Below are 17989 nucleotides of genomic sequence, written 5' to 3' on the forward strand. Positions count from 1 at the left end.
AAAGAAGCCAAAACACTAGGCTCTCACTTTACACCTATCCAAGAAAAATCTACCTCGAGATAACTTTGAGTTCTTTCAAAAAAAACGATTTATAAATACCTTAATTCTAGCCACCAAATCTAAATGGGTTTTGTGTTAGAAATCACATACAGTTTAATGTCTCAAATTTTTTTTTTTTTTTTTTTTTTAGTAATCTCTACAGCAGTGTGGGGCTTGACCTCACAACCCTGAGATCAAGAGTCACATGCTCTACTGACTGAGTCAGGCAGGTACCCCAGTTTAATGTCACACTTTATCCATGCATTCATGTACTCATTCAGCAAGTAGGTATGGTACACAATCCAAGCAAGGCATGGATTTAGGTGCTGAGGACTCAAAAGCTTGGATAGGATAGATATGATTTCTGCCCCAAATTTACTTCCGCACAGGGACACAGGAACTGGACTGGGTGTAACAGAGTAGATAGGGTCAGAGGAGGCACATAAAGCTTGGGAACATCAGAAACTTAGTACCTGGAAACTGGTGGTTTTAGCTGCTTTGGAGGTTTGAATTATTTCTTTTATGCTGCTGGATTTATTTTTTTTATTTATTTTATTTTATTTTATTTTATTTTTTTTCAACGTTTATTTATTTTTGGGACAGAGAGAGACAGAGCATGAACGGCGGAGGGGCAGAGAGAGAGGGAGACACAGAATCGGAAACAGGCTCCAGGCTCTGAGCCATCAGCCCAGAGCCTGATGCGGGGCTCGAACTCCCGGACCGCGAGATCGTGACCTGGCTGAAGTCGGACGCTTAACCGACTGCGCCACCCAGGCGCCCCAATGCTGCTGGATTTATAATGTGTCTCTCTCTACCTCTCTCCATTCTGCCCTCTGTAGCCTCAGGTATCCCTTCTTTTCCTGGGGGTATCCCACATCTGAAATCTGAATTGTGCCAAATTTCCAGTCCTTTCTCTTCTCAACTGCAGGGACACCTGGAATCCTCGAGAGGGAAGATGGTACCACTGCAGGGACAGGACCTGCAGGACACTTGGTCTCACCCTTCCTGTAGACTGCTCCAGATGCCAGTGAGAGTTGCATGGGGTGGTAGGGAACGAGGCAGGTGGGGAAATTCTTGGCAAGCAAGCAGACTACTAGAAGATGGAGAGGGGAACAGGGGAAACACACAAGGTCCGGCTTACTAGTGATTTGTAGGGGCATCTGTAACTCCACTTTCTGGTGGTAAGCAAAAATGTGCATTTTTGTGGGGAGATTCATTCAACAAATACTTGAGCATTAATTAGGTACAAGGCATTGTTCTGGGAACTGAAGGCATTGGGAACTACAAGGCATTGTTCTGGGACAGATCAGTAAACCAAACTGCCGAAGTTCCCTGTCCTCCTGGAGCCTACACTCTAGAGGAAGATGTGGACCTTAGGTTTGTTCTCCAAAAGGTTCTGTGCTGTAAAAAATGCTCAGGAAATCAAGGTGCTGGACCTGTGGCCCTCAGGGTTGTATACCAACACCACTTAACCTTACAAGTTCAGAGGACACAGCTCATCCTCTGAGATTCTGATTGGATGGATCTGTGTTTGGGCTTGGGAATAAAGTTTTGAAGCTCCCACTCATTTTGATCCCGTTAAGTTTAAGACAAACGGATTGCTTCTTTGAAAAGAGGCTGGAGATGAAGTTTCCCTCACCAAGAAGAGCCAAGAAAAATTGGCTGCTTCCCTCTTTCACAAATGCTAGGCAATGGGATTTTCAGTTCTGGATGTCTCAGGAAAGAAGCATCAACATTCTTCTCTTATTTTTATTAGCTTAGAATAGCACCCTACAAACTACTTTAAAAATATTTAAATGTGTGCCCATATATCTTAAGCTTTAGAGGAAAGAAAAGGAATTATCATCAACATCTAACTGGAGACCCCAAATGATTTCCTAATTGTTTTTCCAAATACAACTACTACTAATATAAGTTTTTATTATATGCCTCTTTACAAGTATTCAGTTTACAAGCTAGGCACTTAACAAGTGTTCTCTCATGTAATACTCCCAAGAACCTTGTAAGTTATTGTTATACTTACGTGACAGGGGAGAAAGGAAGGCTCTGAGGGGTCAGGGAGCTTGCTCAAAGTCACACAGAGATTGGATGGGTGGGAATCTAAACACCATAGGCTGGTTCTCAACCCCAACCACTGAGGCATCCCAGCCTTTCTGAGTCCCATCTACTCCCCTCCCTTGTTTAACACTTGGTATCTCTTCTGTGACCAAAGACGAACATGTATGTCCTAAATCAGCGAGGAAAAGAGATGGCTTGGGAGACTCTCCGTGGGGGGGAGGGGGGGGTATTTGGGGAGGGCAGCGTTCCCGGTGCAGGGTATTCTGTCTGCAGCCTCCGAGATCTTTCCGAAACCTAGCGGAGGCAAGGCACTCGCTCTGTCCCCACCCCAGGGCGGCACCGATCCCCGGGTTGTGAATTCCGAGAGCTAGCTGTGCAGCCCCCGCCCCCGCAGGCGTCTGGGCGCGGGTGCAGATCGCAGATCCGGGGGTGATCCTAATCTCCTGGCCCCAGGGCGGGTCCGAAGGATTCTCGGCTCAGCCAGGAACCTGAGCCTGGAACAGATGACTGGCTCCAGAAGTCTTTGCTGAAAAGGCAGTTAAAAAGCTAGACCCCTTTTAGGTTGAAGACCTGAAGCCTCCAGCCAGTTGGCTCCATTCCCTTGCCTATAGTTTTCCCCGTGGCTTAAAAAGTTGGCTCCAAAGTTTAAGGGGATCCTAAAGTTCACAGGGATCCCAGGTGGGCGGCCAGGGGACCCTGGGCCGCAGAGACACTGGCAGTCCCAGCTCCAGGACCCGAACCGGCGGGCGCAGGCAGGCAGGGAGCAGACGCGCGACTCCGGGTCTCGTCCGGCTCTGGGGTACTGAACTGCCTCGGGGCGGTGTGGGGGGTGGGGGGGGAAGGGGCGGGGGTGGACGAGCCCGGCGGGGTGACCGACAGCGTGGCCAGCCACTGGCCGAGGGCGGCGAGGAGGCTTAGGCAGGCGTGAGTGCGTGCGTGTGTGCGTGAGTGTGAGCGCGAGGGTGAGTGTGTGAGCCTCCCCAACCCCCACCTGTTTGAAATGGGTTTAAAATGCCAAAGCCAGGTTGCCTGTACTTGAAAAGTTGCAAACAGTCGGAGTAAAACACGTGCGCGTCCCCCTAGCCCCAAGTGATTGGCTGACTCCAGGGCAAGGCAAGGCAAGGAAAGGAGGAATAAGAAGGGTGCGTGGAGGCGGGTGAGTTGCCGTCTGCAAGATCGGTTTTAGGACCCAACGGGAAGCACACTGGAATCTCTCCCTTCGGGAAGGAGAGGTGGGGCGGGCCGGCCGGCAGGCGGCCTCGGGGCGCATGCGCGCGCGTCTCCTCTCGCCGGCCGCTGCGCTCGGCGGCGCGGAATAGAATGAACTGTAACAAAACAAGCCGAGCCTTTGTATCTGCTTAAAGGGGCCGCAGGCACTTCCCTCCTGTCCCCCCCAACCCCCGCTCGGCTACCGCGTCTCCAGGGCTCCCAGCAACTGTCTGGAAGGGCTTCCCTCACCCTCAGGAACAGCCCGCCAGCGAGGGAAGGCGAGCCAGGCGGGAGGAAAAGAGAAGACACCGCGTTTCTAAGAGGCAAGAAAGGAAGGAAGGAAGGAAAAAAAATAACCCGAGCGGCGCAGAGTGGACTCTGGTCCCGGAGAGAACGTCGGGCGCCGGAACGTGGACCGAGAAGCACCGGAATGCAAACAAAGCTCGCGGGCGCCTGTGCAGGGCTCGCGGGGAAGACCAGAAAGTTTGTTTTATGATGGCTTGAGTGAGCGAGTGTGTGCAGGGGAGCGAGGCTGCCAAGTTTCTCCCTCCCGTTGCGTTATTTGGGGGGAGATGTCCCTCCCATGAACCAGCGGGGGGGCCTGGGGGCTTGTGCTGTGGGGGGCACCTGTCTCTCATTTATTATTTTTTTGTGGGGGGAGGAGGGGTGTAACAGCCCATCATGTCGAGAGTGATCCAGAAGAAGAACCACTGGACTAGCAAGGTTCACGAATGCACCGTGAGACGGGGACCCCAGGGCGAGCTGGGGGTGACGGTGCTGGGGGGCGCGGAGAACGGGGAGTTTCCGTATGTCGGAGCGGTGGCCGCGGCCGAGGCGGCGGGGCTTCCCGGCGGCGGCGAGGGCCCTTGGCTGGGCGAGGGGGAGCTGCTTCTGGAGGTGCAGGGGATCCGGGTGTCCGGCTTGCCCCGCTATGACGTGCTGGGAGTCATCGACAGCTGCAAGGAGGCCGTCACCTTCAAAGCCGTCAGACAAGGTAAGACGGGACGCGCCTCCCGGAGGCGCCCGCAAAACGGGGAGCGGCCTGCGGAGAGCCCCCCGCCGCATCTCGATTTCCCGCGTTCCTCCTCCGAGCGCAGCTTGGAGGGGAAGTTGGGGTCGTGCGCCCTGTCGTGGTGAAATGAGCAAAGTTGTTGAGAGGTTGTGGATTGTTTGCCCACCTGCGTTGGAAAGAGGGGGCTGGGTTTCCTCCGGGCAGCGGAGAGACTTTTCCCAGGCCCGGTTTGCCAACCTGTTATCTCAGCCACCGAGTACAGCGCGGCTTGTCTGCGCGAGGAGGCTTGGGAAACCGAGTCAGGGGCAAAGTGGACGGCCTCCAGGCTTCTCGGAGGAGTGATGCAGCAGGCGCTGCCGCTGCGTTCTTTTGCTACTTATCTGTTGCCAGACCCGGAGAATGGGTACGAACGAGAAGAGGGGTGTATGGTTACTGACCTCCTCCGTCGGGAAATCTTCCCCAGGGCATCCCTCCAGGTGGGCTGGGGCGTGACCGCCCTGCGGTTCCTATGCCCGCCTCCTGAAGATCCTGCATTCACCCCAGAGCTGGATGACGCATGTGTCTCCACCGTGTGGCCCAGCCCCAGGCGTGGGGGGTGGAGGGGGGGGGGGAGAAGGAGTATTTCTGTCTGCGCGAATCTGGCCCAAGTTTATGCTGCCTTCTCCGCCACCACCATCATCATTGTTGATGATGATAATGGTGGCTACTATTCACTGTTAGCTTACTACGTGCCAGGCTCTGTGTTGAATACTTTCCTTGGGCTGTTTTGCTCTGACTGACAATTCTGTGATCGGGTTGTTTTTATAAACCCCATGTTACAGATAAGGAAACTGGGACTGATATTGCATAAGTTATTTGCCCAAGGTCACACAGATACCAGAAGTGAGGGTTTCAGTCAATGCAAGCCTTAAGCACTAGGAGAAAGAGGTGGGGCCGGGGGGGGGGGGGGGGGGGGGGGTTGACCCCCCCGGGCTGGGGGGGCTTGTTTTCTGGGGAGGGAATGAAGGCAGATTCCTCTCTCAGAAGCCAACTTTTTTGATGGCTGCTGGTGGTGGGGAATCCCTCCTGCCTGAGTTTAGTGCTGGCAAGGGGTTATCCTTGCATCAGTCCAACAGAGAAGGACTTGATTCCCTTAAAGTATCCCTTGCACCACCGAGTGCCATGACATAGGTTCTCCCGCATGAAAGCACCAGAGGAGGTGGCAAAGTTGAGCGTGGTGAAAAGTTCCCATATGTGCTGCGGGCCTGGAAGGGCACGTGGCAGCTGGAGGAATGTGTTAAAGGAAAGGAAGGCTGGGCTGGGCTGAGCTGAGCAGATCCTTGGAAGCAGGCCCGTTCCAGATGAAACAGAGGAGGGGGACAGAAGGAATTGTCAGGCCTTTTGGTAGTTGGGGAGCGATGGACTGACATTTATAGAAAGCTCCCTCCATTTATGTCTTCATCTTCCACTTGGACACCTCCTCCAAGAAGCCCTCCAGCATCCTGCCAAGCTGAACAAACCCTTCTTCCTTTGGACTCCCCTAAATGTGTACTTTGTAGTTTTTACTTACTCTGATCTATGAGTTAGGCCCCTCCTCATTTCCATACTAGATGGCAAGCTTACTGGAGAGAGACTGTGCCTTATTCATTGTGCATCTCCCCAGGCTTTGCTTGAGGTCTAACACCTCCTTCCCCTGAGAGTGTGTCCTCATCTGTAAACTGGCGTTTGTTTGGGTATTACATAAAATGATAAGTGGAAAGTGTGCAGAGCAGTGCCTGGCACATGGTAAGTGCCCAATAAAGAAGATATATTATGTTTAATTCACTTTGACCAGTTATTTCTCAGTCTAGCTTTTAGCGCTAGGAACCTGGATTATGAACTTAATGCCTGTACCTGGATTGTTAGGACTTGATAGAACTATAGAGAAAACACTGTGTCAAAGCAGTTGGTGGGAACAGCTACAGGTGTCAGCATTTTGGAGAGAGGGTTGGAGGAAAGGCAGGGGTACCTACCTATCTATTATCTGCCTAGTGGGTCCTATGTGGGGCCTTGTTTTTAATGTGCAAGATGATGCATGTGGCTGACCCTTTGTCCACCAGTCATCAAAGATCAAGAGACATAATGCCAGGCTGTCTCACCATGGAACTAAGGAAGGATTGGTCAGATAATCAAGTGTGTTTGAAATCAGACACCTCTGGATTGAAAGGAAACTGTACTGTCACCAAATGTTATTTCCCTTCATCTAGAACCATTCTATGTGCTGCACAGTACTGTTCATAGCAGGTGTGTGTGTGTGTGTAAATCTACTTTTTCTACTCAAGATAGCATTAAGATGTGGATGGAATCCATTGCAGTGTGAAAGCTATTTTATGTAATAATTACATGGGTACAGTTCTTTCAACATCTTCATTACAGAAACATGGCACTGGAGAGCATTTCACTAATCTTCTGTTCCCCTTCATGGCGAGAATATGATTTAAATTCTGCGACAGAATTGCTCTTACTATGTCTTCATTACTGTGTTTGAATCATATTAGGTAGGCTCATCCTTGGTACGTGGTAAAGGAAAATGTTACTTTTTTCCACACCCTGAGCTAGCCACTCCCAGGGACACAGGGCACTTTGGGTGCCATCTGTATGGAAATGTCACGGTCTTCCTGTGGGAGAAAATTCTGTTTCTATTTCATGGCAGCTCCCTGGAAAGATGCACAGACTAAAATAGTCTGTAGCAAATGGTATTATATGAAGCAGGACTGAATTGTGAAGGAACCAAGCTCCATGGGTCTACCAGCTTGGACTTGGTTCATTTTAGATGGAGGAGACAGTCTTTTGTTACAAGGTGCTTAAAAAAATGTATGGATACCTGTCTATGTTATATACAGTGTGTTATTTTGTATCTATAATATAGCATGTATATACTTGTTATGCTTTGTAAGTATATATTATGTTCATCTGTAGTGAAATGCACAGATCTTCACTATGTAGTTCGGTGAGTTTTGACAAATGTATATGTTTATTTAATGTTCACTCAAATCAAGATCTAGAATATTCCCATTACCTCACAAATTTCCCTCTTGCCCCTTTCCAGTCCATTCCCCACACTTCCTCCAGAGGCAAAGGCTGTCCTATTTCTTTTACCATGGATAAGTTTTTTTTTTTTTTATTATTAATTAAGTTACTTCCAATGAACTAAAGAAATCTTAACGACTTTTTTGTGGTTGGTTTTTTTTTTTTTTGCTGAACAAAATATTTTGGAGATTTCATATTGTGTGTATCATTCTTCTTTTCCTCCTCCTCCTCCTTCTTCCTCTTTTTAAAGATTTTAAGTAATCTCTCCACCTAATGTGGGGCTCGAACTCACAACCCCAGATCAAGAGTTAAATGTTCTACTGACTGAGCCAGTCCAGTGCCCCTCATTGTTGTTTTTTATTGTTGAGTAGTATTCCATTGTAGGTATGTGTATATAGCAGTTTTTTTTTCATGTATATATATATATATATATACACATATATATATATACATATACATACATATGTATATATATACATATACATATACATATATATATATATACACATATACATATACATATATATATATATATATATATCTCAAGCGGGCTCTGCACTTTCAGTGTGGGAGCCTGACACGGGGCTTGAACCCACAAAGTGTGAAATCATGACCTGAGCTGAAATGAAGAGTCGGACACTTAACTCACTGAGCCACCCAGGAGATCCTGTACATACCAGTTTTTAAAATATTTTTGCTTGTCAGTAAACATTTGGGCTATTGATCCCTTTTGGCTATTATGAATTGAGATGCCAGAAATATTCCAGTCGCTCCACATTTTTGCCAGTCTTTAATCATCCCTGTCTTTTGAATTCTAGTGTATGTGGAAAAAGAAAATAAGGTAATTAAGGATACTTTGCTATAGGATACAAGCTAAGCACTTGCTTTAGAATGTGCCCGGTCCTTGGCTAAGCTAGTACTCTGTGGACATTTTGTCTTTTATTCCTCACAACTGGAATCAGATGTCAGAAACTGAGGTCCAGAGTTTGGGTAGCCTTTCCGAGGGTCATACAAGTAGCCGAAGTAGAGCTGGAACTCAACCGTGTTGGATTCCAAAAGCCCATGCTTCTAACTGCTCCATCGGTGGGCCAGTAGGGCCTCCAGACCAGTGGCCTGTCGCCTCACTTGGGAACTGGTTAGATGTGCTAATTTCCTACTGATTCTGAACCTCAGGAGGCGGGGCCAATGGGGCAGTTGTTAACAAGCCCTCAGGTGATTCTGAGGCTCACTTTTGAGACTCAATTCCCTAAGGTACAGACTAACCCTGAGCCTATGGTGTAGGACACAGGTGTCCTGGGCTCCCAGAACAGGCTCTGCCAGCTTGTGCTACCCTCTCTGGCAAATCACCTTCTTTGGGTGTAAGTTTCTTCATTTTTTCTTTTCCTTTTTTTTTTTTTTTTTTGTAAGTCTGTTTATTTTGAGAGAGAGAGAGAGGAGCAGAAAGAGAGGGAGAGAGAAAGAATCCCAAGCAGGCTCTGCACTGTCATTGTGGAGCCCTGTGAGTGCGGAGCCCGATGTGGGGCTCGAACTCACAAACCATGAGATCATGACCTGGGCTGAAACCAAGAGTCAGGTGCTTAACGGACTGAGCCACCCAGGTGCCCCTCTTCATTTCTTTTGTGCCCAAAATAAACAGGTGCGCCGTAGATGTCCTTTGCACTCATAAAATGCTGCAATCCCATGAATAACCCAGACTCCAAAAGTTGAAAATGGTGTGATTGTAGTTTCCCAAACTGGTCACATTATAGGTCATGCTTACATATTTTCGTAGGTGAAGTTTGTGGCTTTGCAAATTACCCAGAAGCCGAAACTGTCCACAATTTAGACAGAATGGAGACAATAAATAAGACACAACTTAAAAACCACACCACCGCCACCGGCCCCTTTCCCTCACTGTCATGAGGGAATTATGACCACATGCAATTGAAAATAGTTCTTTGTGCCTTTTTGTGTTTTGTTTTGATGTTGTGTGTTTATTTTGACCAATTGGGATATACTACAACAGCTCGGTAACGAAATGATTCTCATTTTGAGACAGTGGCCTGCCTGTCTTGGTGTCCCGTGAATTCTGCTCCAGGGTCCCTGGGTTTGCTTTTTCTTCCCCCCCCAGATGGTCACAAGATTGATTCTTTTCCTTTGTGTCAGGTCGTGTGCTGCTAAATGTTTAATAACCGGCTGCCGTGGAGACAAGCCCCAGATCTGTGGCCTGAGTTCGGAAGAGATGCATGTAATTGGTTCTCCAGGGTCGGTGTGAGCTGGTCCTAGCACATCACTGACCCTGTATAAGATGGCTCTGGAGTCTCATGCCATCCCCTCATCCTGTTTTGTGACTTCATGGCCTTGTCACAGGTTCGCATTATCTTCTGTTTATTCTTTTTTTTTTTTTAATTTTTTTTTCAACATTTATTTATTTTTGGGACAGAGAGACACAGAGCATGAACGGGGGAGGGGCAGAGAGAGAGGGAGACACAGAATCCGAAACAGGCTCCAGGCTCCGAGCTGTCAGCCCAGAGCCCGACGCGGGGCTCGAACTCACGGACCGCGAGATCGTGACCTGGCTGAAGTCAGACGCTTAACCGACTGCGCCACCCAGGCGCCCCTGTTTATTCTTTTGTTAACATTTTTATTTATGTTAAAGTGATCTCTGTGCCCAGCAGGCGGTTGGTTGAGCTCCTGATCCCGAGATCAAGAGTCACAGATATTACCAGCTGAGCAAGCCAGGCTCCCCTTGTGTCTTTTTTATTGTCTGCCTCGCCTCCCCTTAGGATGTAAAACACGGTTGCCTCACTTGTTCACCCTGCTGTTTCTCAGGGCCTAAAATAGTACCTGGGCAAATCCTAGGTGCTCACTAAAATTTGTTGGACGCATGAATGGATTTTCCTTTGTTGCTTGTTATTTGTATGGCAAGACTAGGTGGTCTTTTATGTAGACTAGGCCGTCTACATCTTTCCCCTTTTATTCTCTATTCATCTTTTATTTCTTCTGATTTAAGACCCTGATACATTTTTTTTTCCCATTACCAGATCTTCCAATCAGCTGATTCCCTGTGTCTCATAATTTGTATTGACCCACAAGTTTAATGAATTACCCTGAAGTGTTCCTGCCTATTGACTTTCACTGGAGTTTAAGAAGTGAAATTTCAGATACTGAGCAGACAGGATGATGGGGGGCTTTTCAGTTTTCTGTTGATGTGGGATCTGCTGTGTGTCAGCATCCATAAGAATGACACCTTACCTCTGTTTTCTTGTTGCATTGTCCCTGTGTACATTTTTTCCAGCCGACAGCAAATCAGATCATTGCTGCAGAAAACAGTCTGATTTTTGTCTTCTCTTGCTCTTAAATTGTGCTTTGTGTTTATATGTCTTTTTTTTTTTTTAACTTAAACTTTCAAAATCAATCTTTTTATTCTCCGTGCTAAAAGACCACTCTCTGAAGGATATTTTTAGGTTACACTGTGGAACATTCCACAGCTTTTATGAAAAAATAATGCAAGGACAGGCGACCCAACTTGTCCATTGTTTCCAGTGGCCATCCTTTGCCAATGGCTATGTTATTTAAAAATAGATTAACTTGACCTTATGAGGCAATGGCATACAGTTGGCTCACTGCATTTGTTGGCATTCATTACCCAGCTGGTTTCAGATGGCAGAATTGATGATATCCACCAAGGGGAATTAAGTGGTTTATAAGAGAAAACATTCTGACATCTCCTTACCACAAGGGTTTACATGAAGGATGTTGCTTTATAAACGATGGTTATTTAATGCAAAACACCGGTCTCTGATGTTAGTGGTCCCTTCCTTGAGTTTGTATATATGTGTAACAGGATATACTGATTTTTGTATACACTGAGAATAAAGGCTGTCAAATTGGTTAAGGGCTGACATTCACATCCTAAAAAAGTGGGTTATGGCATTTTCGCCTATCTTTATGCAGCTTCTGTGTGAGATCAATAACCTTGAAAAATCCCTCGTAAACACTGGAGCTTTGCTATACTGCACCCCTATGGATGTCTGCATTGATATCGTATTTCTTGTGAATTTGTTTTGGTGTTTCCACAAACAAACCCCCGTGATATCAAGGACACGCCTATCATATTGATGTCTGCTTTATCATCAAGTGTCCTGTGTTGAGTCCATCGTGTTCTGGATGCTAACCTTTCTGAAGGCATGTAGCAACATTAGGAGATGGAATTTGAACATTTTATGATTAATCATCTTCTCTTTTTATGGCTAAGTAATTGAAGAACGGAGTAATCCATTACTTATAATCATTTCTGTCATCCTTATCTCAGAGTGAGAACCGACGTCCTCACAGTGACTCACAAGGTCCCCCGTGATCTGGCCTATGCCATTTCTTGTCTCTCCCCATCCATGGCCTCCTAGTCCCCACCTTGACATCTAGAAGGCTTGCTCCCTCATGAATTTCAAGTTTTTACCACATATCACCTTCTCAGTGACACCTCCTTTGCCCACATTATTGAAAGCCTTAACTCCACACTACTTGTCACTCCCCATAACCTTTTTCTGCTTTATTCCACTCCATTTTACATAGATCATTTCAAGATAAGTAAAATCCTCATTTTGTCTCTCCTAGAATAGCAGTTCTCAGAGGGCAGGGATGTTCTCGATTTGTTCACTGCTATATTCCTAGTACCGAAAATAGCGCCTGGTACGTAGTAGGTGCTCAAGTATTTGTTGAACATCCACTGGCAAATTGAGAACTAGAATCAATCTCTCCTGAGCTCGGTTGCGTCTGAAAATTCCCATGTTTGATAGTCTCTGACCATGTGGGTAATTCGTGATGGGTCACATTAACCTTGATCAAGGTTTGTCATTTGCAGTCTGTGGATGTGGCCAAGTAGAGCTTAGATGATTGATCCAGGATTCTTTTTAAAAAATTTTTATCTATCTGTCTATCTATGTATCTACCTATCTATCATCTACTTATTTTTTGAGAGAGTGAGTGCATGTGCACAAGCAGGGGACGGGCAGAGAGAGAGGGAGAGAGAGAATCCCAAGCAGGCTCCATGCTGTCAGCACAGTGCCCGATGCGAGGCTCTGTCTCCTGAGCTGTGAGATCATGACCTGAGTTGAAATCAAGAGTTGGATACTTAACCAAGCCACCGAGGTGCCACCAGGAACATTCTTGAAGATGGCATTGATGACCATTTTCAGTTGGTCTTCATGTCAAGGGTTTCTGGCAGCACTATATTGAGTATGTCTGGGAACTTTGCAAACTCTCTCATCCTCAAATGGACCATGAGAGGTTCTTCCCGGCACGGTTAGCTATGTGTTACCACCTCCGTTGTCAAGACAAATAAGTACATGGGAGAATTATTTTCTCCATGCTAAGGTGTTAGCCCTACCATTATTGCCATCGGAGGCCTTTGTGTGCTCTTTAATGGGGCACAGTTATGTTTTCCACAATAAGGCCAATCTTTCAGCCTATCGTGAGACAAGACTTGAAGCCCTCTTTATGGACGGTGGTGTGATGGTGCAACTAAAAGGCAATTATGCGCTGGTTATAAGCCACGTTTCAGAATTATTGCTAGATACAGTGGTAACAGGACACCAATGCTGCTTGTAATAAAACCCAGGCATATCAATTTATTGACGTATTGTAGCTGTGTAGATTTTGGATTTAAGCTGGCCTGGATTAGAAGCCAGATTATTAAATTTACTAGCTAGGTGAATCAGGGCAAGATGTTTCATCTCTTTGCGCCAGGATTTTCCCATCTGAAAATGGGGACCATAATGATACCTACTCCTAGAGTTGATGGAAGAATAAAATGAGGAGGTTTAAGGAATCCACATGGCATAGGCCCTGGCACATAGTGTGTGCTCTGTAAATGTTGGCTTCTGTTACTGTTTGAATATTCCTCCTTTGAAAACAGTCCAGAGAGAAGAAAGAATCTCTTGAGAGATAGTTGTGGTATAGTTTCCTGGAGAGCTTTTTAAAGTCTAGAAAAAAAACCCCTTATTTTTTCTGCATGATTCAGATGCCACTTTTTGGAAAGGGCTGTGGTTGGATTAGTTCAGACAAGTAAGAAGGAAACCCTGGACCTCACCAGTGACAAGTTGATTTAATTACTGTCATTAGGTCCCTGGTTGCGTATAGGTGTAGAGGAAGAAGTCCTTTCTCTATTTCCTGGGGGTCCCAGGGAGAATGGTCTTTGAGAACTTGACACTGAGGTCCTCTGATCTTCCTGGCACTGTATCTGGGTTCTCAAATCAGGAATGCGAGGACAGCAGTGGGACTTGGGGTTATAAGGGTTTAGAGTCAGACTGGTTGGGTTCAAATCCAGGTTCTGTCACTTCCCAGCTGAGCAACCATGGGCATGTTAACCTCCCAGAACCTCAGTACTCCCAGTCGAAAATGAGAATAATAGCTGCCTTACCGGCTGTTTTTGAGGATTAAATGGGTAGACGTACGCAGAACACTTAGTCCTCTGCTTGGCATACAGGCAGTGTTTACCAGAATTATCTGCAAAATAGCAACCATGATGCTTTTCAGTTGAGAAATGGACACCCTTCAGTGAGTTCCTCTAAAGCAGTGGTTTAAAACTGGGGGTGGTTTTGCTTCTCAGGGGACATTTGGCAATGCCTGGAAACATACTTGGTTGTTATAACTCGAGATGTGGGATTGCTGCTGGCAGTTAGGGAGGAGAGGCCAGGGAGCCTGCTGAACATCCCACGGTGTGCAATTCAGCCCTCCTCCCACTCTCCCCAAGAGAGAATTATCCAGCCCCAAATGGCCATAAGACTGAAGTTGAGAAACGCTGCTCTAATGTAGGACTTAAGGGTTGAGACTGGGAATCTGAATTGTGAGCAGTAAACTAATCATAACTATTAATTTATTGACCTTCTGATCGGTTGCTGAGACCCAGGTAAGGGTTTTGCTGAGGGAGATGATGCCATTCTCGTTTTAGCCTCGAGGAGATGAGCTGGAGAGGTCAAGTAACTTATCCTCGCCCCCCACCCCGCCACTGACACAGATAAGATTCAAGCTCAGATCTACCCATTTCCAAAATTCTCATCCTGGGTTTACACACTAGGAATGTGTTGACTTCGTAGCCAGGAGCCCCTGTGTCCTTCTACTGTGGGGGTCATTGTGGATGCGCCTCTTTCGGGTTGTGCCCTTACCACCTGAGGGCGTTACAGCGCGTCTGTTGACCCCATCGAGGATAGTCCCAGAAATGAAAATGGATTCCCAAAGTGTTTGTGGGCCGGGACACCGAGTGTGCCGCTCCATATGGTCAAGTTCTTCTACTTACTTGCCTGCCTGTTCTCCCTCACCAACACTGCTGATTCCTTCCTCCTCTGAGCTCTCTTTTTCTCCCTCCACATACATCTTGATTTCAAGACCACTGTGTCTTATAATTGCAGATTTGCCTGTCGGTCTGCCATGCTGGATTGTGTGTTTCTTGAATTCCTGAAGGCAGCATCCCTGTTTTCTGTCTGTTTGTAATCTCTGCCCTCTGTAGGTGGGTGAAATATCTGTTCAGTTGCATTCTTTTGAGGGTAACGAGTGGGCATAACTTTTAAATAAATAAAGATTCTTGCCTGAGATCTTGTTGGCTAGAAAATCCGTGGCTTATTTTTAAGGCATATTAAATATACTTAGCCATATGTCTGACTTTTCCATGATGATTTAAGATGGTTCCCTGCCAGTTGTTGTAGCATTTTGAACTGTAGAGAAAATATTGAATTAATTGTGTTGAAGGTCTTAGAGGGCCTTGATTCTGACCAGATGTGTGCAGTGATGGAGCCTGTGGCTTATGTAATGTGGCCACGGAAGGCATCGCTTTGGCTTGATTTAAATAGAGTCAGGATTTTACCACCTGGATTCTTGGCTGAGCGTTAGAATTTACATCTGATAGAGAGCGCAGGCTCCTTTCCTCCTCCAACTATCAGCCTGTTTAAGTCTGTGTGGCTTGGTTAAGAATTCAAAACTCCGGATCAGGTTGTTAAAAAAGAACTTTCCTTGGTGTTAGAGCGTGCGGATTTTTTCTCAACCCAAGCATAGGCATCCAGGTTTTGGTTTCTAATCTTATAAATACTCAAATATTATGGTGACCTAGTATGACTGTCAATCACTGTTCATAGTTGGTTTGTGCTTCCACAGCTTATGTTTCTTTTCTCTGTGAAATTTATTTTTTTCCTCACTTAAACAGTGTGTACAATACAGAAAGATGTGAATATGAAAGGAAAACATATCTACATTGTCTGTAATTACACTCAGAAATATGTGTTAATACTCTATTTTTATACACACACACACTTTTTTCTGGTATTTTTTTTGAGAGGTTCTTTTTCTTATGAAAATTGGATAATACAACACATGCTGTTTTATGAATTTTTTTTTTGGTGCCTAAATATCATAGATGTTTTTTCTATATACTACACATATATGTATTTTGTCATTTCAGTGGCTGTAGAACCATTTCAGGCTGTGCTATATTAAACCATGCTTGGAGGATGAACATTGAAATTTAGGTAGTTTTCTCTTTGTATTTTACACAGCGCATTGGTGAATATCGTTATATTTACATTAAAAAATGTAAAAAATGTGGACTTCAGATTTTTTCTTGGTACAGATGTTTAGAACTCTTGGCTCACATGAATTTTATCTTATTACTTTTAAACTCTTTTTAAGATGTTTATTTTTGAAAGAGAGAGAGAGCGCACGCGAGCGAGCATACACAGGGGAGGGGCAGAGAGAGAGGGAGACACAGGAATCCGACGCGGATTCCAGGCTCTGGGCTATCAGCACGGAGCCCGACGTGGGGCTTGAACCCACAGACTGTGAGATCTTGACCTGAGCGGAAGTGGTACACTTACCGCACCCACCTGGTGCCCCTATCTTCTTATGACTTAATACCCACCATAGTTGCTCTTCAGACAGCATATCAACTTCTATCCTTGGTGCCTGTATGTGAGAGTCCTGTATTTCCTCACTTACCTCAGTTATGACACATACTGCCTAGTTCTAGATTTTTTTTCTATTTAATACTAGTCATCACAGACGCAAATGCTGAGTAGGTATTTCAAAGGGCTTTTGGGACTGGTGGGGACCTGGGGTAAACTGGAAGGACACGCTTGGTTCCGAGGGAGCAGTTACTACTTAGCTTCAGCCTGTTGCTGACAATGTGGCATTGTTGGCCCAGCGTTGCCAGATTTTTCATTTTCAAGAGCATCTAAAAGCTTGAATTGTTAAAAAAAGAACTTTGACAATTTAAAAACGTTGGTCCAAAAGCATGGATGAAGCAAACAAAACACATCTGGGAGCCATATTTGGTCCCGGTGACAAGTTTGCAGCCCCTTGGTTATGTATTTGTGTCTCTTTCACTTGAAGAGCCATCATCTCATTTCTTGTTCCTGTCTGTATTTTTAGGGCCCCAGATAGTGACCAAATCACAGTGAGGGTCAATAAATGTGTGTTGAAGTGAGTACTAAGTTCCAGAAGTGGTCCAGTTTGTCACTCTAGTCTGCTTATGTTTATTGGAGGCCCAGCTGGGGACAGCTCCCTTGTTCTAGTTGTGACGAGCTGGGGAGAGGGTATATTTTGACAGCTGATCATAATTGGTGGCATATTTTGTCTTAGAGTCCTGGTCTACCACGCCTTTGAACGGGGTGCAAAATGGCATCTCGACGATGACATTTATATGGATGTATACTGGGAATGGGATACGCTCTCTGCTCTGAGGGGATTTTACTGTGATATGTGTGGCCTTACAAATAAAAAGAAATAAATGAATTTTATGTGTACCGCATAGGTTTTAAAGATAGCAGGATCGTCCCCAGTGACACACTTCTCTTGGACATTCTGCAGAGAAATCAGGACCCTGACCTTTACCCCAAGGGTAGATACTTTCAGAACATGATTAGGCTCTAAGACCAGCGGGCATCTGTTCTGCAGGGCCAGGGCTATATGGTAGAATTTTGGATTTTGAAAATGAAGGCAGCCTTTTGGTTGCTTTTCTGCCGGCGCAGTGGATTGTCCTGCATTGCATAATTCATGTCACATCAGGCTTGCTGTGTGAGGATGGGGAAAGGGACTTAGGTAATTCGGATTCAAGTTTAGTCAATGCGGTTTTTCTGTCAAGGAGCCAAGGAAGAAAAGACCTCTATGAAACGAAAACTGAAGTGGGCAGCAAAAGCCCAACATGGAATTCACATTTTGCTAGGTTTCGACTTGGAGTATTGTTTCTTTTCTCTCCTTCCCTCATCCCCTTCCCTCTCTTCATACCCGATTCAGAATAAGAACATTCTAATAGACTGTGTAGGAATTCGAATCTTAGGTAGGAGATTGTCTGTGTAATCCAGGGCTTGAGAGGTGAGACAGAACTAAGGAGAGGGGCTGGGTGGCTTAGCCGGTTGAGTGTCTTTTTTTTTTTTAACTTTTAAAAAATGTTTATTTTTGAGACAGAGTTGAGTGGGGGAGGGCAGAGAGAGCGAGACACAGAATCGGAAGCAGGCTCCAGGCTCTGAGCTGTCAGCACACAGCCCATTTCCGGGCTGAAACCCACGAACCATGGGATCACGACCTGAGCTGAAGGCAGACACTTAACCGACCGAGCCAACCAGGCCCCCCAAGTGTCTGTCTGACTCTTGATTTCGG

The 17989-nt window shown here is 46.0% G+C and overlaps 1 protein-coding gene across 16 annotated transcripts in view; it reads left to right on the top strand.

Moving 5' to 3' along the window:
- Window positions 1–3956: 3956 nt before the first annotated feature.
- Window positions 3957–17989, top strand: part of MAGI1 (membrane associated guanylate kinase, WW and PDZ domain containing 1) — a 643266-nt gene continuing 629233 nt past the window's right edge. For 11 of the 16 annotated variants that reach the window (XM_040454502.1, XM_040454504.1, XM_040454506.1 and 8 more), the window contains exon 1: window positions 3958–4300. In XM_040454502.1, the coding sequence (XP_040310436.1) occupies window positions 3988–4300 (313 nt within the window). In that variant the 5' untranslated portion in view covers window positions 3958–3987. Of the gene's footprint in view, window positions 4301–17989 lie in introns of all 16 variants that reach the window. The other 5 variants (XM_040454512.1, XM_040454513.1, XM_040454515.1 and 2 more) reach the window with 1 other exon arrangement.

The sequence above is a fragment of the Herpailurus yagouaroundi genome, unplaced genomic scaffold (genome assembly GCF_014898765.1).
Source record: "Herpailurus yagouaroundi ecotype Mexico unplaced genomic scaffold, PumYag 213, whole genome shotgun sequence".
Classification (NCBI taxonomy): domain Eukaryota; kingdom Metazoa; phylum Chordata; class Mammalia; order Carnivora; family Felidae; genus Herpailurus; species Herpailurus yagouaroundi.